This window comes from Tiliqua scincoides, chromosome 3 (genome assembly GCF_035046505.1).
Source record: "Tiliqua scincoides isolate rTilSci1 chromosome 3, rTilSci1.hap2, whole genome shotgun sequence".
NCBI lineage: Eukaryota > Metazoa > Chordata > Lepidosauria > Squamata > Scincidae > Tiliqua > Tiliqua scincoides.
Genome location: NC_089823.1, coordinates 143,097,977 through 143,124,236, shown reverse-complemented (window position 1 = coordinate 143,124,236; position 26,260 = coordinate 143,097,977). Strand labels below are relative to the sequence as shown.

The window sequence follows — 26,260 nt, the reverse complement described above, 5'->3', positions numbered from 1 at the left end:
AGCATGCCATTGGCAGCCTTTTAAAGAGTGCTACTGCAAACACCACCAGACCCAGAAAGGTAAGTCGGAGGGCGGGGGACGGAAGGGGTGGGTGGAATGGGGAGGGGTAGAATGGGGTGGAGATGAGTACGAGAAGGGCTGATTGAGGATGGGGAGGGGGTCGATTGAGTATGGGAAGGGGGTGGTATCAGTGGTAGTGGCACCACCAGTGTTCTATCCAAATTCCTGGCCTCAGTCCACTTCCTGGGTTCACTTGGTCTTGCACCAGCAAAGTAGCTGGCGTAGATCTGAGTAGACCCAGCAAAGCAGTGACAGCTTACCTCTGGGCAAGGGAACATATGCGCCTTTACCCAGAGGAGAACTCTGGGGCCTGAAACTCCCCCATGAGATGCAGTGTGCACCCCATTGACACATCTGCATCGGCGCAGGGTAAGTTACATAGGGTTGGGCTGTAAGTGTTGTAAGAAGCATGCAACCAGATTGAGAAATGGCTGCCCTCCAAAACTGGAAGGTCCCCAAACCACTATTTTATAAAGGTATAGTAAGGACAGAAAAGCAGTTGTGATAAATGATGGCTGCCTTTAGGGCCATTTCATGCATTTCCTCCCTCCTACTCCATTACATCTAGGACAACTTACTACATGTCCTGACATTGCTATTTTCACTTCCGCCTACAACAGCCAATAATGCGGAGGCATGCCTCGGACCTTCCTTAACATCAGACACAAATGGGAAGACCTTGCTCCCCCCAAAGGTGCATGTGAATATGGGGTCACGGTGTAAAGAGAGAAGGCTCTGCCACTGTGCTTCTCAAGGGAGTCTCCTGAGGCTCTTGTGCTGGGGGATCCCCACTCCCAGAGCCCAACCGGCCAGGAGGCCTCTTTCATTCTACATTATCAGCAACAGTTGACTGCTGGTATGATTTGGGTTTACCTACCTGTAAAACGCCAGCTGTAATGCAACTTGGATGTACGCATCAGGACTCATCTTCTGGTTCTTGATGAACTCTTTGCCATAGTTTTCAAATTTATGAACAATGAAGTCGAGATTCTTCACCACCCTAGGAAATGAGCAAACAATACAAGCGAAAATGGGAAGTTCTCACGTAATGCTCATGTGTAATGTTCTCACATAATGTAGCTTTTGTTTCTGGTGTGTGCACCAAGGCGATTGGGCATGTGCATGGTGAACTTTGGAGCCTAGCCTTTGCCTGAAGTCCCTTGTATTATATGTCATGGGCGGAGTTGTAATAAGATCCTGCTGTGAGCTGGAAAAATGCAGATAAGGAGAGGTAGCCTGTTTAGTGGCAGTATGGGCATAGGCAAAAAACTAACACTTGAATTCAAATTGCCTGTTCAAATGAGCTGTTTGCTGTCACTGTTGTGCGTACACCCTCCATATTCGTTGATCCTCTTAGATCATGCCATCTGTAAAAATAGAGGCCACTGTTTGCATCTTATGCAAAGCCTAAGTGCTGTATCCAATTTACTTCCTGTCATGCTTTTAGTCATTAAATATGTGACAGGAACATACCCTATCTTAATATGTATTACATTGCCCCAGCAAATGTGGAGGTACAATCCTGGGAGATGCAGAACACTCCTGTTTGTGTCCTCTTGCCATGGACCCAGATGCAGCTCTCTGTCTCCACATTACATGAAAGAGAAGCTGCAAATGCCTTCCAGATTTTCATTTCATCTCTGTTAGGAACAAGTTTGAAAAATACAAAGTACGGAAGCGTTCTTAGAAGCATGTCTGCAGTTAGCGATTGGGGGAATTGTTGGCTTCTGTTTTGAAATGAGTTTGGCAGAGTAGGACTTTTTGTCTGAGTTTCTGCCAAGCTCCCCAATGCCCCTCTGGATTTAGACACTGTTGACTCTACCACTAAATCTACTAGAAACTGGTGATTTCTGGTGGTTCCAGGGACTATATGAAATTTGGAGGCCACTCTGTCTGTGCCTACACACCACAACGACGCGATAAAGTCAGGCCATTTTGGGGAAAGAAGGCCTGAGTAAGAACATAAGAACATAAGAACAGCCCCACTGGATCAGGCCATAGGCCCATCTAGTCCAGCTTCCTGTATCTCACAGCGGCCCACCAAATGCCCCAGGGAGCACACCAGATAACAAGAGACCTCATCCTGGTGCCCTCCCCTACATCTGGCATTCTGACTTAACCCATTCCTATAATCAGGAGGTTGCGCATACACATCATGGCTTGTACCCCATAATGGATTTTTCCTCCAGAAACTCGTCCAATCCCCTTTTAAAGGCGTCTAGGCTAGACGCCAGCACCACATCCTGTGGCAAGGAGTTCCACAGACCGACCACGCGCTGAGTAAAGAAATATTTTCTTTTGTCTGTCCTAACCCGCCCAACACTCAATTTTAGTGGATGTCCCCTGGTTCTGGTATTATGTGAGAGTGCGTGCGTGATTCTCATTGATTCCTCTGCCAGTTGAGGAAAGTGTGTACTATTGTTTCTATTTAAAAATACTGTTGTAAAGTGAAAGAAACTGTTGTACCCTTGAAGTTTTTCTGCGGATGATGCCAGGTGTCCCTGTGTTTCTGGAGAACATTTCCACCTTAGTCGCCTTGGTGCAGGAAGTTCGCTCACTGAATCTGCTCTAACCAACTTCTTAGCACCTTCTTTCCTGCAATTATTTTTAAAGAAATACAGTTTCGATTGTTAAAAACAGCTGTAGGTCTCAAGAAGCTCCTTGATGTTGTTGTCACGGAAAGACCTACCAAAGCTACTCACTGCTTGAGTTCTTTACTGCTGCATTTCTGGTCAGTGCCGCTTCTGAGTTAGGGCGCAATCCTAACCCACTTTCCAGCACCAAAATAAGGGCAACGCAGCTCTGAGTTAAGGGAGCAAACATTCCCTTACTTTGATGAGGCCTCTGTGAGTGTCACCCAACTGCAGGATGCAGCACACGTCCCATTGGCACCGCTATGCCGGTGCTGAAAAGTTGGTTAGAATTTGAGCCTTAGTTAAGGTTGGCACTGACATTTCAAACAAGTGAAATTTGCAGTGAATTCAGGGTTCCTTCCAAAGACAAATTGCTGAGAATTGTTAAGGGAAGCTAATCAGGTTTAAGACGTGGCATTTTCTGGATGGGGATGGGGGCGGGGATTTCTGGATTTCTGCATATCCTGATGATGCTCAACTAAACTACTGCTGGGTATATCAGACCTAAACCAGCATTATCTGCTGGAGAAATAAAACAGTACCACTCCTGCAGGAGCATCCAAGCAAGTGTGGGACCGCACTGCAGCGATAGAGAACTTTTTCCACACACACACACAGTCTCACATTCAATCCCTGGCATCTCCAGGTAGGGCTGGGAATACCTTTTCTGAAACCTTGGAGAGCCACTGTAGATAATGCTGATTTAGGGCCCAATCCTTTGCAGTTTTCCAGAGCTGGTGCAGCTGTGCCAGTGGGGCATGAACTCCATTCTGTGGTGGGGAGGCAGTCGCAGAGGCCTTCTCAAGTTATGGGAACACTTGTTCTTTTACCTCAGGGTTGCATTGGAGCTGCACCAGAGCTGGAAAGTTAGATAGGTTTGGGCCTTAGATGGACCTAGATTCAGTGGGAATTTAGCAATTGATCAACTTTTTGTTGCCATGACTGCTGATCACTTTTTTTGTTTCAGGCAGGTTGGTTGCCTAATTGCCAAGGACTGCAGTCCCAAATCCAAGGTGTTTACCTGGGAGTAAGTCCCATTGTACACAGTGGGACTTACTTCAAGTAAGCAGGTAAAGGATGGTGCCATAGATTGCTTTTTCCTATGTTGCTGCTAGGGTGCTTGCTGAGCAAGAACAGCAGTCCCCAGCCTTGTAGAGCACGTGAGCATCACGGAAATGCTGAGAAGCTCCCCCACCCCTTTCAGTGCCAAGGAGACAAAAAGCATCAACATATGATTTAAAAGGTGGCATATGATGCCTCCTTGCAAGAGTCTAACTTTGCCCTGGAGAGACACCACTGTAGTTAAGATTTCTGCATTGTTAAACAATTATGGGCGCAATCCTAACAGGCACTTAGGCCAGCATAAGAGCCCCGGGAGGGTTGCAAGCGTGCCATAAAGCATGTTTGCGCCTCCGTGGGAGAAAGCTGCATCGGCACATCTAGATGCGCCAGTGCACAGAGGCCGGCAGAAGCCACTGCGTACCCGTGCTGACACAAGTGGTGAAGGTAGGCAGGGGGGACATGGAGGAGGTGGGAGGGAGGTGTTTCTGGGCTGGGGGAGGGCAGGCGATGGGCAGCCCCGGGAGCGGGCATGTGGGGAGCCGGGTTATGCCAGATCTGGCGGTTATGCCAGATCCCAACCCCCATCCCCAGGGAGAACGGAGCGGCTTCAAGCTGCTCCACTCTCCTTGGACTTGCGCCACCTCCAGAGGTGGCACAGGTCCGAGGAGACCCATTGGGGCCAGCAGCCCTTACCCAGGAGTAAGGGGAAGAGCTTCCTCTTGCCCCTGGCTGAATCACTGCAGCCAACGAACCTGCATTGGATGCCACCCAACCCTCCTGGCTTGCCTGCTCCAGCGCAGGTTTGGATTGCGCCCTCTATAACACAAATATACTTTTTAAAAAATCAATGACATTGGCATTACTGGCATTACATCAATGGCATTACTGACAATTGAAAGGTCACTAAAAGAATCACGCTATTCAAATTATGGAGGAAAACAAGCAAGATCAAAGTTGGCACCTCTGAGCAAAGTCATTGCTCAGACCATCAAAAGTGACTCACATGTGCTTCAGCAAATGTTCAACACACTGTACCAGGATGATTCCATCGAAAGGGGAATGTTCACAGATTGTTCCACAGACTCCATCTCTTCCCACCACAAACTAAGCAGAGAAATATAGATTGACAGTGACAATGTGCAAATGCAGTGTCTTTTGGACATGAAAGTGCCCCTAGAAAAGGGGAGGGTGCTTCAGATTTTGCAAAGATCCCTGCAGGAGCAGCACATTGTCATTAAGTAATTCAGCATGGTCTCTGTGTGCTCTGTAAGAAGCACATTGCACTCCCCTCTCAGATTCCAGTCAATGGCTGGGGAATGGACCATTTAATATCAGCCACATTCAGACCAGGGATACAAGAAGTGTGTGGCACACAGGTCTAGATCTTGCAGGTACGCTCCCAGGAGCAAATACAGTACAGGATAGCATTTAGCAACACAGGGAGTGGGTTGGAGCAGGCTGCAAGAATGAGACCTATTCTGGGAGAGATGGAAAAGAGAATCTTTTATTGAGGTTGCATTGTAGCACGATTAGAATTTGGCATGTTTGCCCACATTTCGACAACGGCCAGCCTGTTCAATTTGTGGCATCCCTGCGTTGAATGGAGCGTACCACCTATGTGTGGAGGGAAACTCAATCTGTCTCTTCTACCTCCCTGTGCCACAAAAACTGGGAAGCTGTTCATCACCGGGCAGGCCACCAAATGTTCCCATTGGGCTGCTTTTGGTTTGGTGGGTCACAGCCCTATCTGTACTGCAAAGTATGGCTGGGCATATATGTTCTTACTTGTCCAAATTGTTTCAGCTGTTGTTTCATCACAAACAACAAAATTCACAATCTAAAGGAGGGTTTCAGATGTGCAATTTGAAACAAAAGTGACATTCCAAGCATGAAATCAGGTGCAATGAAAAGCAAAAATATGCACTGAAAACCTGCACAGATATTCAAGAAAATGAGCCTTGTATAGAAATGTCACTTTACCTATAATGTGTGCTAACCCAAGGGAAATACTTGATTTAAATTTATTAAGCATGGTATTTTCATAACCCGAAAGAAGTAAAAGCTAGATTCTTTTCTCTTTCTTATAAATGGATCCTTTAGCATAACATTTTCTATTTCACATAATCAGCTATGGATATATATATATATTTGGCCATTGTGTAGGCAAATTAGGTTTGCTCTCATAAGTGTGGAGGAAATATGAGAGTAAGAAAATTATACAGTGTATGGATGGGTGACATTTTGCTACTCCACGCAGAGTCTGGCATTGATTCAAATATATATGAAGACAGAGCTTACTCATGCAAAACAGAGAGACACAGAGCAGGGACCAATCAATCAGCAGTTGTTCTCCTCTCTCCTTTGCATGTGGTGTGGTATGGGGGGAGTAGAGTTTTGGATTGTCCTGTACGCAGATGGTAAGAATGGTAAGGCAAGCCATTCTGATTCAGGCGAATGTAACTTGCAAGGGCTATTGTGAGGATAAAATGGAGGAGCAGCATGACATAAATATTATTTATTTTATTTTTCACATTTTTATACACCCCTTCCTCCAAGGAGCTCAGGTGGGTGTACACGGTTCCTCCCCTCCTTCTGACCTCACCACAACCCTGTGAGGTAAGTGAGGCTCAGAGTGACTGGCCCAAGGTTACCCAGGAAGCTTCTTTGCTAGAGGTGTTTGTTTCTGATGAGTAAGATAGGATTACAGCCTAACTCTTACTGAACACAATGGGATTACTTCTGAGTAAGGTAAAGAACACTTTTCAAACACCTTTATTCAAGGTTGATCAAGGATTTAAACCTGTATCTTCCAGGTCTAAGTCTGACTCCTGAACCATTACAAAATCCTGGCTCATCTAATATGTTAGATGAGTAGACTGGAGTTGTCAACCAACATGAGAATGCTTAGCAGCCAGCGTGGCGCTTACTGCAACCTTCTTTATGGTAGGAATGACTCAATCAATAATAGCACAAGAGTGTTCATGTTGCTTATCGCTGTGACATTTGACAATTACGTCATCTGTGAAATGGGAGCCGACAAATGATGGCAATTCTTACCTGCATTGGTTTATCATACCAACGGTTGGCACCATTTTTATGGTAGCCTCCCCCATGTAGAAGTTGCAAAGCCATGTTGGTCTCAGTGAGTTCCTCGCCACTTGGGCTATCAAGGCACACCAAGCACATGCTTCTTTCAATCATATCCAGTGAGTCACGGTTAGTAGAGTCTGCAGATAAAATGACAGGTTTAGCATAATGGAAAATGGTCTTGTTTCACAGAGTGACAATCTATGTTATTAGAAATGCTTCAACCTGGGTTGCTAATTCCAAATGTCAGACAGCTCCTGTGGAAGTTGTAAAACACAGTTTTTGCTTTAGAAGCAAAGCAAAACATAGCCTTAATTTTATAAAGAAAATATTTAAAATTGGTTTTGATAACAACATAAAATTTTACACACACACACACACACACACACACACACACACACACACACACACTCTATCTATCTATCTATCTATCTATCTATCTATCTATCTATCTATCTATCTATCTATCTATCTATCTATCTATGGCAATAAGAGACAGGCAATGTGTTCAAGGGGATAAATCCTGAGGCGTCCATTTGCGCCTCTTTGTGAGTTGGTTAGGTGCGCCAGCCTCCGCACTGACAGAGGGACCAAGCTCAGCTGATGCTAGGCTCTGGGGGGAGGAGGTGGGAGGGAGGAGTTCCAGGGCAGGGGAGGGCAGGCACTAGGTGGCTCTGGGGCGGGTAGGCAGGGAGCGGGAGGTGGGGCTGGGACCTGGCAGTTATGCCGGATCCCAACCCCATTCCCCAAGCAGTGCAGAGCGGCTTCAAGCCCATAGGGGCCACAGCGGTTTACCCAGGGGTAAGGGGAAGAGTTTCCCCTTTGCCCTATCTCGCGCTGGGTACAGCGTAAGCCTTCTGGCTTGCCTGTTCCAGCACAAGATAGGATTGCATCCATAGTGGTTAAAGTGTTGTATTTTGGACATCACTTGACAATGCAGGGTATACATATGTGCTTCTGAAAGCAGCAGACCTATGTCTATGCGTCCTCTTCCCCCAGTACCATATAATAACAGAAAATACTAGTTTGTGGGTCAAACTAGAAATACGCGTAATTGCACAAAGTAGCCGGATTTTAGGGCGGTTAGGTCTTTTTACAATAGCAAGAAGGCAGGGAAATGAAATGAAGCAAAACTATGGCAGTGATGTAGGGAAGCTGTAATACTTTGGTCCCACCATGGTTTTGATCCTGATTATGCCCCCCCCCCCATTTTTAGACCAAAAAAACTTCAATTGACTTTTAATGTTAGCAGAGCCAAGGGATTAAAACAATCCCATATGCAGCAAAACAGTCTTTACTGGGACAAAGAAAGACCTGCAGCCATTGGTACAAAGACAGAAACAACAAGATGGGGGGGAGGGAGCCAAATGAGCCAAATGGGACCGGTGCTTTTCAACCTCTTCATAAATGACCTGGAGACAGGGTTGAGCAGTGAAGTGGCTAAGTTTGCAGACGACACCAAACTTTTCCGAGTGGTAAAGACCAGAAGTGATTGTGAGGAGCTCCAGAAGGATCTCTCCAGACTGGCAGAATGGGCAGCAAAATGGCAGATGCGCTTCAATGTCAGTAAGTGTAAAGTCATGCACATTGGGGCAAAAAATCAAAACTTTAGATATAGGCTGATGGGTTCTGAGCTGTCTGTGACAGATCAGGAGAGAGATCTTGGGGTGGTGGTGGACAGGTCGATGAAAGTGTCGACCCAATGTGCGGCGGCAGTGAAGAAGGCCAATTCTATGCTTGGGATCATTAGGAAGGGTATTGAGAACAAAACGGTTAGTATTATAATGCCGTTGTACAAATCGATGGTAAGGCCACACCTGGAGTATTGTGTCCAGTTCTGGTCGCCGCATCTCAAAAAAGACATAGTGGAAATGGAAAAGGTGCAAAAGAGAGCGACTAAGATGATTACGGGGCTGGGGCACCTTCCTTATGAGGAAAGGCTACGGCGTTTGGGCCTCTTCAGCCTAGAAAAGAGATGCTTGAGGGGGGACATGATTGAGACATACAAAATTATGCAGGGGATGGACAGAGTGGATAGGGAGATGCTCTTTACACTCTCACATAATACCAGAACCAGGGGACATCCACTAAAATTGAGTGTTGGGCGGGTTAGGACAGACAAAAGAAAATATTTCTTTACTCAGCGCGTGGTCGGTCTGTGGAACTCCTTGCCACAGGATGTGGTGCTGGCGTCTAGCCTAGACGCCTTTAAAAGGGGATTGGACGAGTTTCTGGAGGAAAAATCCATTATGGGGTACAAGCCATGATGTGTATGCGCAACCTCCTGATTATAGGAATGGGTTAAGTCAGAATGCCAGATGTAGGGGAGAGCACCAGGATGAGGTCTCTTGTTATCTGGTGTGCTCCCTGGGGCATTTGGTGGGCCGCTGTGAGATACAGGAAGCTGGACTAGATGGGCCTATGGCCTGATCCAGTGGGGCTGTTCTTATGTTCTTATGTTCTTATGAGATGTCTAGTAAAAGTAGGAGAGAGCAAACCCACAAGCCTTTAAATAAGTCTTTAAAGTCCCTCTACTGGTGGCAGCCAACATTTCTACACTTGCTGTCTACAGTACATATACTGGGGGCCCAATCCTATCCAACCTTCCAGCCCCAAAGATGCAATGCATCCTGAGATAAGGACACAAACATTCCTTTACTCTGAAAAGGCCTCAATGACTGCCCTGCCACGGCAGGATGCAGTGCACACCCCATTGGCATGGCTGCACCAGAGCTGGAAAGTCAGATAGGATTGGGCTCTGGGTGACTTGCTCTTCCAACATTCATTTCATTGGTGCTATGTGTTTCCTCATGCCTGCAAGTCAATGAAGTGAGCCATCTGCCTCTGGGAAATGTGTCTGCCATCATAAGATCTTAATAGATAACTTCTGATAAGCTTCCAAGGTACCCTAAGATTTCCCAGCCAACAAAGCCCTGGGTTATATACTATAACTCAACTGATCAAGGTCTGTTCACATTCTTAGCTGAAATCCATGTTTTATAAAATCCAGGTTGGTTTTCAACCTGGTGTTCTGTCTTTAATCATGCATACAGATATTGGTTATAATTCTTTAGTGATATTAAAATCAGTCTGCAGCTACAGTCCTCTTACTATGCCTGAATTGGGCCTGGGTTGCAATAGAGCTGGGTTGCCCTGGGTTGCAATAGAGCATGATAAATGAACCTAACTGACATTCTCTTGCTGGATGACTTATATAACGAGTTGTTTATTGTATCCTTCACAAAAAAGAATGTGGTGGAACACACTTTTGCATTCCAATGAAAAGGTAGGCTGAGTTGGCAAGGGCGTGGAGAGCAGTCAGTCAATAAGGTGTAAAATTGCAAATTATGCTCTTAGTTGTGCACGCAATCCTTTAAGCCACTTGCAAAAAAAATGTGAACATCGAATTCAGAAGGGTAAAACAAGAGGGAAAAGTAATGCCCATGGGGAAACAATTGTGGTAGTGGAATGGCTAGAACAATGGCATGGCATTTGTGAACCAGAGGTAGGGGAGCATGGCAATCGTTCCTCTAGGATTTTGTTGCTTAGGTAATGGCTAAAAACGTTTCTTCAATGGGTGGTGGAGACTAGAAAATGGTTGCTTAATGAGCATTGATGAATGGTGGCTACTAGCCACTGAATGCATCCCATCTGCTTGGGGTGAGGGCATTGGAGAAACAGTTTGAGAATGCAGCCAGGCAAGGCAACAGACATCTAGGTTTTTCAACTGTCTTGGAAGAAGGAAATGTGTGAGTGTGGTGGGATGACTGGGGATGACTGGAGTGTGGTGGGATGTGTTGGGATGACTGCATAATGTTTTCTTTTGGTGAATTGATGTTGCTTATTTGTGTGGCTGCCTGCTTGCTCCCCACAATTAATGTATGTATTGCAGAAGTAGATACAATACTACAAAAATTCCACAAGCCCCATGATCTTCCTTATTGTGAAAGTAACCCTGACCTCAGTGATGATGATCCTTTTACTGTTGCTATTGTTAGACAATTGAGAGCCAGACCTTTGCCAAATACTAAAAACCAATAAATATAATATTAGTTGACTTCAGATCTGAGATTGAAAGCATCCTTTTGAGAGATGAGGATGGAGTAATGCAGACACTTTGGTTTGTTCTTGCCTACCTTCGACGAGGATTGCCCGGGCTTCAGCCCACTCTGTCCTCCCGTCAGAAGTCAAGAGACCAATGGGAGGCAGCGTCTCTTCTTCGTTCTCTGACATTTTGACTATCTTCTGTAGCTGAGTAAATAGATCCCCCTCACTGAGACGGCGAAAATTAATGACAACATCCAAAACAAAAAACTGTGGAGAAAGCAAGAGGGGTTAGATGAAGTATCATAAACATGGAATGGACCACGCTAGGGGCCCAATGCTATCCAATTTTCCAGTGCCAGTGCAGCCATGCCAATGGGGCGTGCGCTGAATCCTGTGATGGAGAGGCAGTTCCAGAGGCTTCGTCAAGGTATGGTAACATTTGTTCCCTTACCTTGGGGCTGCATTTTGGCTGCACCAGTGCTGGAAAGTTGGATAGGATTGGGCCCTAGGTTGTTGATTCAAAAATTGTTTTATTCAATTTAGAAGGACTTTGGGCCAGAATCCAGTGATAAAGCTTTTCCTGAATTGTTTCACTCCGAATTAAGGGAATGGGCCATATAACTCCCCCAAATCCCTCATCGGCACATTTAAAAATAGTGAGCCAAGAAGAATACTAGTTCACAGAAGCCTTTTTTTTTTTTTTTTTTTAAGGTGGGGGAAGATTCCAATGGATTCATTTGATACCAATGTACTCATTTGCATTCTGATGCAGTACAACCAGGAAAAGCCATACCAGTAGGCTTTTCTGAGCATATCAACTGGCTATTCTTTATTCTGTTGAGCTAAGCAACTGAAGGTAGATATTCAAAAGTCTTCAACAGGGGTTGTTCACTGCTTAACAATGACAGCTCTTTGATACATGGAAGTGGTAAATGGTGGATTTCCTCCAGATCCAACAATGCAGCATGGTGTGTAGACATACACCCAATTACATTTCCTTTGGGATGATGGGCAACCTAATCCTACCTAAATCCCAGTGTGGCAATGCAGCAACAAAGCTGCCACCACCAATCCCATCCCACTCCCGGGTCTGACCGGACTCCCCCATCACCACCCCATTCTGCCCACCCCCATTCCACCCTCTCCCCAAAACATTCAACTCCCTACCGTTTCCCTCCAACCTCCTGAGCAGGCTTACCTGCTCTGGTGTGTGTCTATAGTTCTGCTGGTCTGCTGGCAGTCCTGCTACACTGATCAGTGAAGGCTGCGTCCACCAGCACAGCACTAGTTACGCTGCTGGGGGAGGGGGTTAGGATTGGGGCATTAGTGAATTGATTTTCCTTATGTACAGAGTCTGAAAATGCTGCACATGTTTGCAGAAGAAAATTGGTACATGGAAGACATCTGGGTTGTTCACTCTCCACCATTCCTCAGGAAGCCCATCCCTCTAGCAATTTGTTTCCTGTTTGTTCTCCATCCAGCTGAGACTAGAATCAGCCCTGCTGTAAAGGGGGGAAAGGCCTGAGAAGGGTTGCAGAAGAGAACTGGTGGACAAGGGAAAGGTATCATTTGAAAGGTCCCTTGGCTTATATGTAAAGAAGTGGTGGTCATCTATGTTAGTGATTGTAAAGCCAGAACCAGGGTGTGCCAATTACTGAAGATCTGAAGAGGCAAACCACAGGCAGGAACGTGATGGGGTTGAGCTGAAGGAAGCTCACACAAATGAACTTGCATACCCTTTTCTCAGTCCAGCAGTCCTTTGTGACCTCTAAAATCTGCTCAGGTTCAGGTGACCTTCCAGGTCAGGTCTGTAAGGAGCCCAGGGGGCTGCTGGGGAAAGGGGAGATCATTGAAAGTAACGGCTGAATCTTATCCAACTTTCCAGTGCTGATGCAACTGTACCAATGGGGTGTGGGCTGCCTCTTGTAGTGTGTGTGTGTGGGGGGGGGGGCATTCATGGAGGCCTCTTCAAAGTAAGGGAACATTTGTTCCCTCAGGGCTGCATTGTGGTGGCATTGGCACTGGAAAGTTGGATAGGATTGGGCCCTAAGTGTGTTTAGGATTGCAGTCTTACAGTGGAAAAGTGAATAAGTACATGTTTATGACAAAAGAGTTTGCTCATCCCTCATACATTATTATTTCAGTTAGGAAGCAAAACACCCCCCCCCCACACACACACACACAATTCTTCTTGCTTCATTACAGGGACCTACTTAGTCAGTTCCACAACATAAAATTAAGCAGACTTCATTTTGAAAGGACTGTGCAAAAAAACAACAAAGTCCATAGCCACACACCTGATTGTTACACGCAACAATGATATGCTCTGGTTCTGGCATGATATTGCTTTTCTGGGCCACGAGGGTGTCTTTGGTATGTCCTGGAAGACGATAGGAAGAAAAGAGTCCATAGTATTGCTTCATACACAGAGGATGACCAGACAGCTGTCCACGAGCAAAATCAACAGGTACAGCATGGCTGGAGGAACAGAATGAGAGAGACAAAGCAAGAGGAAAGAAAAGAGAGAGAGAGAGAGGTAGACAGAAAGGAAAAGAAATCTAATCTGTCCTTTGGTCTGTTTACAATTAGGTTAGATACAACACAAATAGAATCATACAAAAACAAGATTACAGCAGAGTTCCCATGCCACAGCCAAAATACATTATTCTTTACGTGCTTGTATAAACTTATTACTCAGCTATATTTGCATTCAAGGAATGAGTGTTAAAAATGCAAAGGGCAGTGCATGCCAAACAAAGACACATTCCTTCCCCGCCTTCCTTTTAACACCCTAAGTTTGAACTTGAACAATACAGTTGGAAATATGAATGGGTCAGGCACCACAGGGGTCCCACAAAGGTTCTGGCCCTCTGGTGATGGTGGTGGTGGGAGATGTGGGTCTTTGCAGAGTTGGACTGAGATATCTAGCTGAGGCAAAAACACTTATCTGGGAGTAAGTCCCTCTGAAAGCAGTATGACTTTCTTCTGTGTAAACATGCATAGGATTGCACCCTCATTTGTACTCCAATCCTATCTGGGGCTTCCACTGATGGAACTTGCATTCTGTAGTAGATGGAAGGCCAAGGCTGGTGGTGTGGCAGCTACAGTGACAGTATGCAGAATAGGGTCACCAGCATAAATGGCTGGTGTGTGCCACCAGGGCACCCAGCCACTGCCAGTAAGTTGGCAGTGAGTGTGAACTATGGGCGGCAAGGGGGAAGATCAGTGCCAGCTTGGAGGGGGGGGTTATCAGAGGAGGGCAGGGACAGATATCAGTAGCAGCCACACCACTGATACCCTAAGCTCTCTTCCTGGCTTCCTGCCCACTTGGGCCCACTCTGACTTGTGCCAGTCAAGTGCTGGCACACATCCAAGTAGGCCCATTGGAAATCATGGTGCGGCGGAGTAGGTACTGTCAGTAATTCTTTTACTTACTTCTCCATCATGTCATTGTCCCTTGCTAGCCCACAGCATGCAGCAGAATGTGCACCACATCGCTGCATGCAATGGGCCAGCCAAGGACAGGATTTGGGCCATCAATGTTTTGCTGAATATAGTTCGGGAGATGCTTAGGATACTCAACATTAACATCCCATATTCATTTCAAGTTTAAAACAGTGGACAGAATGGTCCACATTTGTCATCTTTTTTGCAACAGTTTGAAATTTTGAGAGACCATAGTTTGAGAACTGATTTAACTTCAGTTGCTTTCTTTCTTGATGCATATTATTTTTAATCAATGTGAAGGTTTGTGTCCATTTTTATGTTGTCAAATTATTTCTTAATCCCTCAAACTGGATGGACAAGTGAAAGTCAGTTCTATAAAAGGCACCCAGGCTAGTAAGGGAACCATGACGAACTGAGGGGCAATCAAGGAACCAGAGATGGATTTCCAGGATCAGAAAGTGGATCTGAAACAGGCTGGGGAGGAGCAAGAAATGGAATTTGTAGCCTTGCAGCCCCAATAAAAGCTTGGGCTCTAGGTACAATGGAATGAGGTGGTGGAGTTCTGAGGCAACAGAATGGACTGTACCACTTCAAGCTGCAGGTGGGGAATTTGATTCATTGACTGGTTGTTGATGTTTTTAGCTGCTTTGCACCAAAATGTTTTAAAGGAGAACATAGCAGAAAAGGACAAAAACAATTAAATACCCACAATTAAAAAAAGAAGAAGAAACACAGTTCAACTACTAACATGCACCACTACAGACAGATGGGAATCATATATTTTAAACTGTGTATTTAAAAATGAACAAACAGACCTACCATCCATGCAAATAGAAAGTTAGCAGAGGAAGGTGCAAGCTAGACAGAACCTTTCACCCCAGTGGGTTAGTTTTTACCTTGCAAAGAGGGCTTCTTTTTTTTTTTTTTTAATACAAGGAACCATTTGGACAAATCTATACCCATTTGGGTAGATTTGAAGCAAAGAGGCTAGGCATGTGTATCATGCAGAAAGTGCCATTATGTGTCCAATACGTGAGCCATCGGAATTATGAAAGGCAGATGACCTGCAAAAGCATTCCGCTGATGCATTTTTATTGGACTGGCAGGTGTCTCTGCAGGTGACAGGTTTATAATCATGCAAACAGATGATAGATGTTTGCCTGACACATGCTGATTGCAATGGTATGACAAATTGCCACAGCTAATACGTATGCTTCTAACCTGACAGAAGCCCAGTCATTTTGGCCATATCTACACTACAGTCAGCTTATCTAGCATGGTTTCTGCCCAAGGAACCCTGGGAATTGTAGTTCTTGAGATAGCTACACCTGAGGTCCCCAGTAGTGTGACTTCACTCTACTGAGCCACAGAATCATTCCTGCCTTTATTGCTTTTCAGTAATTCTAGGACTGATCTCTGACCCTGAAAACACATTCCATAGTGCTGGTTCACAAGTTCCGGCATTCAGTGGTATCAAACCCTGATTCAGATTACTTCCAAAATAGGTTGGACTTTCAACAGAATTTCCAGTTGATGACAAACTCATTTAAAACTGGTTTGCTTTTGTAGTGTAAATATGACCTGAAACTAAATGTGATGTGATCTGATGTCTACAAACGTAACTAGTTCGATATCTTTATGCTCCTATTGAAACAGTGACTCAGTTCCCAAGAATGAAATTGCTTACGTGTCCAACAGAGCTTTATAATCAATAACTCCTGAAATGAGATGGGCAGCAAACCTGTAAGTCAAAGACAAAAGCAGCATAAATGTCTTGTCCTGCAGCTCTGCTATTTACACCATACTGTACTTTGATGACATTGATTAAATACCAATCATAAGCATAATAAATAGGCATCTCTTGGAGGTGACCTTTTATCAAGTGTTAGCTCATCACAGCGTTTATATAATCACTTGGTAAGGAGGCCACCTGTGTGTCTGGCCAAGTGATGGCACTCACTTCCAGGGCCATCCCAAGACATCTGATGCACTGGCTTTTTTTCATTCAGATTAGGGTGGAGAGCTGGTGTTCCTTGCTCTCTAACAAATTGCTCTTAGTTACTACCACAAGTTGTCTGTGTGTAAGTACAGAGGAACTGGGATCAGTCAGGTCAACCAGCTCTTCTTGCAGCTGGCCTTTTTGCTGGGAGTACCTGGGAAACTGGACTCTTTCCCTTCCTGATAGCAGTGGCATATCCTTTGCAAATCTGTGTGAGGGTACCATGCCTTTTGCAGTCGCCCCATAAGGTACCCAAGGATGTGCAGGAAGGTCAGGTGCATGAGCAGTGAGCCTTGCTTCTCCTCCCTTCCTTGCATGGTGGGCCACAACAGCTTCACATGTAAAAAGAAACCTATATCCACCACTGTCTGATTTGGCCCTAAGAACTAGTCTCTGAAATGCTTTTGATTGAAATTCATACCCAGATTACATTTTGCCCAAGAACTGCTCTGCAGCGCTATCATTTCCTCATACTGCACAGTTCCCCCTGTTTCTGAATAGAATTCTTATATGCTAAAACAGCTGATTTGCCATGGGTCTGTGTCCACACTGAAGAGATGCAAAGCATAGATTGCTAGAAAACAATGATCACAATGAAGCTATTCAGTGAATGAGAGGACAGAGATGTGGAACACCTCTGTGTGTTATCTATGCAAAATAGAATGATTCTGCTCAGCTCCTAGGTTCTAGCTTTCTAAAAAGTTGCAATAGCATTTATAGGCAGTGCTTAATTTTTATCTCAGGAATACATCATCAAAGACGTAGTGATAGAAGTGCTGGGAAAGAGGAAAACTGATTCTTGGCTGAGGTCTTGCCAAGTTAAATGCAGGTTTAAATTTGTTGAAACCACCTTGACTGATGCATATATTATTAAGCACGGAATTTAAGGCCCCATTCCTAACCAACTTTCCAGCACTGGCATAGTGGTGCCAATGGGGGTGTGTGCTGCATCCTGCAGTTGGGGGCAGTCAAGGAGGCCTCCTCAAAGTAAGGGAATCCCTTACCCTGGGGTACTGCATTGCCCTTACCTCAGGGCTGGAAAGTTGGTTAGGATTGCACCCTAAGTCATTGAGACAGGGTGGGGCTGTAGCTCATGATAGAACATATACTTTGTATGCAAAAATTCTCAGGTTCAGTCCTTGATATTGCAAGGGAAGGCTGGGAAGTGTTCCTATCTGACTCTGGAGAGTCAGTGTAGATCAGGGGTCTCCAAACTGTGGCCACATCTGGCTGGCCACAAGATTTTATCTGACCCGCAGCAACATTTTTTTTTGGTCAGAGCATTTGCTAATGTTTGACGTTTTTACTCATTATATATCATTCCTCAGTTTAAGCATGACATTGTTTCTTTATGATTGTCAGATTTTCCTTTTGTTCTGAACCATGTCATGCTGATTACAAAAAAGTAATCAAGTAAAACTTATTCATTCATTTAAATTTCATTCGTTCATTTGTAAATGATTTTTTTTGGCCTTGCAAATGTGCGTGTAATATATGATGTGGTCCTTGTAAGTTTGGAGACCCGTGGTGTACTGTAGACAATAGTGAGCTAGATGGACCAAGTGGTTTGACTCAGTACAAGGGAGCACTTTATGTTGGTCTGGTCAAGATCCACCTAGTCGAGCAGACTGTTTCTAATAGCAGCCAAGCAGGTGCCTTTGGAAGTTCATGAACAAATTATTAGAGCAATGGCCATCCTTTTTTGTCTTTATTCCTGGTATTCAGTGGATGGGGCAATGACCAGTACAGTACAAGGGTTGGGGGAGTTCCATCACCTCTGCGGGGTGTGTGTGTGTGTGTGTGTGTGTGTGTGAGACAGTGCTTACCTCAGTTGCATGGTAAATGCCACAAAATTGGCCCATACAGCTTCAAACAGAGCAGTTTTTGCAGGTGAGGGCTACGAATGCGCTGGGGAGAGGGATGACAGTGCAGGCATGGGGGTGCCACGCTGCTCCATGATTTCACGAAGCCCCAGGAGCCATTGGGCCTGGCAACACAACTGGTGACTTATCTGTGTGTGATTAGGCTATACTCTGTTGACATTTCTAAAGTGTATTTGTGATAAATGGAACACGTGTTCCCCCCCCCCCCCCAAAAAAAGCCACCCAAACTGATTTTTCAGCACTGGAAAAGGCATGATCTACATGAAACTTTATAAAATTTGGACACTGTTCCTGGCTGAATGTCTGTTTCTTGTTTCTCCTTCCAATCCACAGAGCTTCTAAACTCAGCACAGGGGCCCTTCTCTTTGTGACAGGGACAGCTCGTATTAGAGCAGGTGACGAGCTGGGCTTGGCTACAGTTCAATGAGTTGTAACGAAAGCAAAGCAGAAGCGGTTCTCTCTTTGGGCGCCATCTCCCTGAGGATGGGTTGTTGGGAGAAAGTATGTCGTAAGCAGCAGAAGCAGCTTCACAAACAGCCCATCTTATCGGAACATTTCTCTTTTATGTCACAGAAAACAGCAAATATGCTGAGGGACTTTTCCTTGAGACGGGTGACCTTGGCCTCTGGTTTCCACATGATGAGGCACAACAGTTTTCTCTGAAAGCCCATCCACACACATTGGCCCACAAGCCCGTTAGGCTGAAGAACTTGCATAAAAGCAGGTGTTTGGGGGATGAAAGGTTTTTATACTATTGCAGTACTAAAGGAAAATGTCTTTAAAGAACACTTGACATGCCAAGCTGATTTCATTCACAGTTCATTTCATATGAAAGGCATTAACATCTATTCTGCCTTTGCACCTCTCTTTCAGATAGGTCAATTAAACTAGATCTACCTCACCAAGTTGCTTAAGGATTACTAAGCTACATGAGAATACAGTACCCCAAAATGGTTGAAATATGTTATATAAACATATTTTTCCCTCAGTATTAGGTTGAATCTTATTTCTTCTATGAACAGGTGGCATTTCCATTTGCAAGGAAGAGCGAGAGCGAGTTCCACCAATCCACTAACTCAGCGATTTTCAACCTTTTTCATCTCATGGCACACTGACATAGCACTAAAATTGTTAAGGCACACCATCAGTTTTTTGACAATTGACAAGGCACACTGCACTGACAGTAAGGACTCAAATCCCCCAGCGGCCCTACTATTAAAAGATCCTCTCCCAAACTCCATGACACACCTGCCAGTGTGCCATGGCACAGTGGTTGAAAATGGTTAAAAATGCACTAACTGCTTCAACCTCTTGTGCTCCCCAAAATATGTGTCTCAGGGTTGAGGACAAACCACTTGGAAGAAATGAGTTGAATGGCATGCAACATGGAGGGCCGTGAAAGCAAGTGGGGATCAGGAAAAATCACCTCTCCCCTTGTTCAAACAGAAGTGCCTTCAAAGTTTTTAGGATCTCACCTATAACTATGAAACTGCGAATGGAAGATGTTTGAAAGAGAATTGAACTGAAAGCCCTTTCTGTTTAGATCTACTTTGATTCTTCTAACGTCACTACATTATTTCACGATTTCATGAAACATATGGTAGACAACATAAATTCCTTTTAATGTGTATTCTAGTGCAATATAATATATACATCTTGAATTTTTACGTATTTCAAATAAAAAAGTATCCAACACTGATCAGATTTTAAGCCTGAAGATACACAAATTGATAGCTAACTATGAATTTGCAATCTAACTGATTTCCAATATTTCCAATGTCAATATTGGTTCTCCCTTCTTGTGTAATGATGTGGAAATCCTTCACATATTTTGGACTACTTCTCTTGGCCACAGCAGAATATGAAATTATTAATATTTTCAATGCAAGCTGTAAATACTGTACCTCAGTTGGTCTTTTGCATCTTGGAAATGTTGACGAGCAAAGACAATTGCAGGGCTCGAATTCACTGGAAGAGCCAATCGGTTGTTAAGGTACATGTCTTCTAGCCAGTACTTTAAAACCTACAAAAAAAGGCTATAGGTGACTGCAACGCCAAAGAAGGTAAATCATGTTTGTGCTTATTTGTGTGCACAAACAACACTGAATTTGGACATCTGCTGCAGTAAAGTTCCTTGGAGACTGTTTGCCAGGGCTGTAGGAACAGACGCTGAGAATAAAAACCCTTCCCCCTTGTTCCCTGGAGTCTTAAGAAGAAAGGGCAAAAGCTCCATTCAGGCAAAAGCTCAGTGCTAGATGAGATGTTTTCTGGCTTATAACATCCATTGGAGGTTTAATTTTATAGGCAGAGTATTTTTAAGGTGAAAAATGAAAATTCCTACTACTGTGGGATCTTTGTTCCCCATCCTCAAAACTGTGTGTTCTTGATAGCAAAATATTTCTGTACTCTTTTAAAAAGAGGCTGAATGTTCGTCAAGAGTGGAATAACCCCTTACTAGAATAACCAAATATCTTTCTGCACATCTACACTCGTTTGAATTGGGAAACCTCATTGTAAATTGTGACAATCCATTAAGCGGCACCCATTTTGTTCAACTGGGGGCATCTACATCCCAATTTATTTTCAATCAGGCATCTTCCCATAGATCTCAAGGTGACGTGTGGTGAAAAGTGTACTGTCACGACTGCCATGGCATTGATTAGCTGTCATTCCTGCCATTACATGCATTGACCAGTGGAACTGAGTCAGAAATGGATGGCCGGCCTTCGTCTGCCTCAGTTGAACCTATTTCTCCAGCAACATATTTAATTTTCTTCAGGGTTCTGAGCTTCTTGATTCATGAAACAATCTTTACTGCAGAATGTCAGGAATCCCTTGACATATATTCAAGCCTGGATTAACCAGGTTGTTAAGAATGTGATAGGTCACAGCCCCCACCCAAAGCAGTGAACTTGATTAACAGTTCAACCCAACCCCCATCATCTTCCACCATGCAACTTGTCTCTATAGAATGTGGCTATATCTGATGGGAGTGAGGAAGAGCATTCCCTCAGCGGCACTATTTCCATGCCACTAAGGGTCAACTAGATGCATATTTAAATACATGCTTAAAAACTGTACTTAAATGCAGTAGCGCCTATTCTTTTTTAAAAAAATTAGCAAAGTGGTCTTGATTGGGAACAGAGTATGTGGAGGGGAGGGCTTAACTCTTTCCTCTTGCGCCATTGGTCTGCTGAAAATTGTTTTCTGATGCAACAATTGCCCTTGTTTGTCCCTGGGGGAGGGGCCAATGATGTCCATTGACAAATAGTAAAAAACTACAAAAGCCCAAATACGTCTGAAGGAATTTCTGAGCAGGGCAGGATGGGATGGGACAGTCCTGGGAGACTGGCAGGGGCCTCCTCTGCCGAATCCGATCCCCCCTCCCATGCTCAGAAGCCCAACATGGGGTGTCTTGAGTCTGCACCAGCTAGATAGCTGGTGCAGCTCCAAGAAGCCCCATTGAGCAGGCTGGGGCTTTACTTTGGGTAAGGGGACAAATGTTCCCTTACTCTGAGGAGATTTCTAGTCTGCTCGAATCCAGCATAGGATGCAGCTACTGCTGTTTGGTGTTTGTGCTCCAGTGCTGGATAGGATTGGGCCCTTAATGTGTTATTATTTGGATTTAATTCAGAGGTTGGTGGGCTCCTATAACCTCCACCTGCCCTCAACTATGATTTTATTTATGATGAAGATCTTTGGCATGAGATGACATTGTCCTTACCCAGTTCTCGGTTTTTTCACGTCTTGCTAGAAGCTCTTGCTGCAGGACCTCTCCCTGGCCTCCTACTGATCCAAACCTCTCCACAATGGCCTTTGTCTTCTTATACTGTTCTTCGGCGACCAAATGTTTCATGCACTGAAGGTACATTTGCAGGGTCTGCTGCAGTGGTGGGACTGGAAGTTTGGGTAGTTCCTAATGAAACAAAGATCTGGTAATCAGCTACTGCCTACTTGTTTGCTATATTTTGTGTCCAGCTCAGCCTCTGCATTCAGGGAGGGGATTGGTGTGTTTGTAATAGTTGCATAGAAGGAGAATTTGGGCAAGCGCACGCCTTGGGTGCTGCAATGATGACTGAACCTGTATCTGTCAAATATGTCTTTCTCTGCTGCCCCACGTGGACATTTGTAACCTTTTGCATGTTTCTCATGGCAAAACTCTGGTGGAAAAACAAACAGTGAAATGCAATAATTATAATATTGAAACAAACCAAATAGGCCTCAAAACAGAGTAAGAAACAGCAAAATGTGTTCTTTGCGTGCCACAGCTCCACCAAAACCTGATTATCCCACTGTAGAAATAAGCAATAAGGAAGATTTCAGACCATATGGGCTGTTTTATTGTATTTGAGAAAGATTCCTGTGTAAACTATTGAAACCCATAAATTATGTGAGGGAGACTAGTGGGGGAGACCCCTTAGGTCTTTATTATCTCCCTCCAAGTTACTTGTAATGAAAAGTGACTCAGACAGACTTTGTAACCCAAACACAGAGAGAAACTTAGTTTCTCCCACAGTAACAAATAGGATTCCAAAAGGCAATGCAATGCAAAATCAGTTGTTTCCTTGTCACCCTCTGAATTTCTAGCTTTGTGTTTCAATAAAAAACTGAAAGGGATAGACATTTCTGAAGAATCAAAAGAGGATTTCCAGATGGTTTTGATTAGGACTATAAGCTTCATCTACTTGGTAAAACTTTAGTTGATCAATAAGTGGGAGCCAATTTAAATGGGCAAGGTTTTAAGAACTCAAATATTGATAAGGTTAATTTGCTGATATAATAAAGTATGAAAAAGACATATTAATGATTGACTCAACACCGACATATTGAGGATTTGCTAGTGTTCAAACTCATTTAAAATGTAAACAAGTAATTGTTTTAAAGACAGATTATTCATCAATTAAGCACTTTTTCAGTTAGTTGACAGCCCTTGGTTTGTTGCATTTCACACTGGTGTTTGTTCCTCGAATGTGACATGGTAATTTAATTAAGAAGAGTTGCAGTGTCACATCTATTACTTCTTCTTGTTGGATTCCCTAAAACTCTTATAGCAGAGCAGATCTTGGTCTGGTATTATTTTCCAGAAACAGTTACTCACCATCTTCTCTAGGCTGTGAGTATCATTCTCCTTCTGTGTGACTTTCTTTAGGAGAGGCATCTTTGTGACCCTTTTGCCCTTTTTAATCGAAAACTCTTGCAAGCGATCACAGAATCATGCACCTTAGGCCAGAAATTTAAAAAAAAGGATAAGTAGTAATCACCACAGAGTCACCACATTATATGTAATACTCACATAAATTCACTTGTAAAAACCTCAGAATATTTGGGAAAATAGCAGATATTTGTAATTTTTTTAGAATAAGATAAATTCTGTCAGTAAGGCACCTACACAGTTAATGCTTAAAAGCATGCACATATTGCATGAATCTATGTTTAAAGAATATCATATTTAAAAAAAAAAAATGTATGCTGTTTTGCCATTGTTTGAAAGGGTTATATGAAGGTTGTTGTGCTTGAATTACTACAGCAGGGGAATTTTCAACCCTGGAAGCAATAGTTTGTACAAAAATGATAATATTCGGGGAAGAAGTTACCCCTAATCACTGGGGTCACAGGCAGTATCCAATGGCTGCTTGTGATATGTGTGTAAATGCATTTCACAAAATGCTTGCTATGGTGGAAGCACTAGCTGAAAGTTGGGGAGGTGGATTTGATTTTCCCAATGCCAGTGACGAAATTATATGTGATTTGTTCGGCGACATTTCTAGTTATTCATGAGACACAGAAATTAAATCCCCACCAGGCTCATTTTGATCAGCAGTCTACTCAAGATGTAGAAATGGAGTCTCCAAGGTGAAAGGTTAATGCGTCGGCTAACAGCTCCCTTTAAGTCTTTGCCAAATAGCCATTATCCTTTAAGCTAACACTAATTCACAAAATGCTTTGAGTGAGGTTGAATTTTCTATTCCACTCCTTGAAAAATTATGTAGTATGGCAATGCAATTCTTTAAACAACATTTTTCAATAATCACCTTAGCAGCACATCACTTTGCTGTGTTTCTCAACAACCTTTACCTTATTACACATTGTAAATTCTGGATTGTTTCTCATTTCTTGTGTGGGCCACCTAATGTAGTTTGTGGAAGCCTCTGGGTCAGTGTTTCTCAAACCGTGGGTCAGGACCCACTAGGTGGGTCATGAGTCAATTTCAGGTGGGTCCCTATTCATTTCAATATGTTATTTTTAATATATTAGACTTGATGCTACTATGGCATGTGACTGCATTTGGGGAAATGTTACAGATCGGTACTTTTAACAGGCTAGTCTGTATATTCTTTTAACAATGATAGTAAATGGGACTTACTCCTGAATAAGTGTGGATAGGATTGTAGCCTAGAATTGTTAAATATTTTCCTGCTTGATGACGTCACTTCTGGTCATTACATCACTTCCGGTGGGTCCTGACAGATTCTCATTCTAAAAAGTGGGTCCCGGTGCTAAAAGTGTGAGAAACATTGCTCTGGGTCATTACTAAAATACAATTTAGCCCTAATTATCTGTGGGTTTGGAACCCACGGATTTGACTCAACGTGGGTCCTTGACCTGCATTGAATGGCCAACCTGTACTTCTAGATCAGGGGTGTCAAACTTGTTTCATACCGAGGGCAGAATAGCATTCATGATGCCTGCTAAGGGACAGAAGTGATGTCATTAGGCAGGAATTGATGCCATTAAGCAGGTCATAATAAAAAATAAAGCCTTTTTTCTTACTTAGGAACTCATTAGCTGCAAACAACAGAAGAGAAAATACACAAAACTTGATCATATTTCAAGATATAAGAGAGTCCAATTTTCATGTGGGCTGCCCTTTCAGCAGTAACATTACAGCACTGCTCAGCAGATGAAAGCCTGAAGGCCGGATTGAAAGCTTCCGCGGGCCGCATCCAGCCCCGGGGCCTTGTGTTTGACACTGGATGTGTGTTCTGAGGTGTGGGGAGGCTGTGCAGCAGCATCTCAGAAGGCCTGTTGGAGGTCTCTAAGATGCACTTTCAATTTTTCTGAAAAAAGTCTGTGTGCAGCCTCCCTGTACCTTAGAACACCTTCAGATACCTCCAGTCACTTCCAGAGGGTACAAGTCAGCCCTCAGACATGGGTTGGAGACCTGCATTGAGTCAAATCTGCAGGTTCCTAACCTGCAGATAATTAGGGCCAACCTGTATGTCATCTCTCCTACCCTACCAGTTTTCTAACAGTATTTCTCCTTCTCATGCTGGCAAAGTGTTTCTGTTGGTAAAGTAGAGTGCTCCTATGTGTTGTCATTGCTGCCCAGAATGACTCTGATGGCAAGTGGGAGGGGCAGCTTGCACAGCTCATTACAGCACCTGCAGTACATACCACACTGCCCCCCGTGGCTATGCCACTGTAGGGGATGCCATTGAAACCATCACATCATTCAACCAGAAAAGTGTGGGTATCGATTAGAGCAGTGGTCTTCAACCTTTTTCATGTCATGACCCAAATAAATAAGTAAGTATGAGACTGGGGACCCACCACCAGTCCCATCCACTCCCAGGACCCAATCCACCCATCCCCAGGCCTTACCCACCCCATTTCACCCTATCCCCTGGGTCTTCACAACAAACCTGTGAGGTAGCAGCCTGTTAGGGTAGGCCTTAGGAGCTGTGGGACAAGACAGCAAGAAGGGGTTGTGCAGGATTAAATCAAGAACTCAGTTTTGATAAGGCAGTACCATTATTGGATTAGATCCATGTCGTCTCTCACACAGGCTTTGAAAGGTTGCCATGACCCCCCCCCCCAAATGAGGCTTTGCGATCCCATTGGGGTCATGACCCACTGGTTGAAGAACACTGCATTAGAGTGTGATCGCTAGATTTTGTACCTTCAGTCCAAATGTCACATAGCTGCTCCTTTCCCAAATATTTCATATTCTAAAAGGAAGACTTTACCATGACAAACAAAACAGTTAAATGGATGACTTTATAGCCTGCCACCCAGACAATCTATAGGGGAGCAATCAGAGT

General features: G+C 44.1%; 1 protein-coding gene across 1 annotated transcript in view; it reads right to left on the bottom strand.

Annotated features, from left to right (window-relative positions):
* The window catches only part of CHAT (choline O-acetyltransferase), a 42,832-nt gene extending 19,456 nt beyond the window's left edge, over positions 1-23,376 (bottom strand). The window contains exons 1-10 of the mRNA XM_066621388.1: positions 23,317-23,376; positions 21,943-22,134; positions 20,123-20,241; positions 16,024-16,077; positions 13,187-13,367; positions 10,979-11,156; positions 6,813-6,982; positions 4,759-4,859; positions 2,527-2,655; positions 938-1,060 (exon numbers count right to left, since the gene is read on the bottom strand). Coding sequence (XP_066477485.1) covers positions 938-1,060; positions 2,527-2,655; positions 4,759-4,859; positions 6,813-6,982; positions 10,979-11,156; positions 13,187-13,367; positions 16,024-16,077; positions 20,123-20,241; positions 21,943-22,134; positions 23,317-23,376 — 1,307 coding nt within the window. The remainder of the gene's footprint in view (positions 1-937; positions 1,061-2,526; positions 2,656-4,758; positions 4,860-6,812; positions 6,983-10,978; positions 11,157-13,186; positions 13,368-16,023; positions 16,078-20,122; positions 20,242-21,942; positions 22,135-23,316) is intronic.
* Between the last annotated feature and the right edge of the window lie 2,884 nt (positions 23,377-26,260).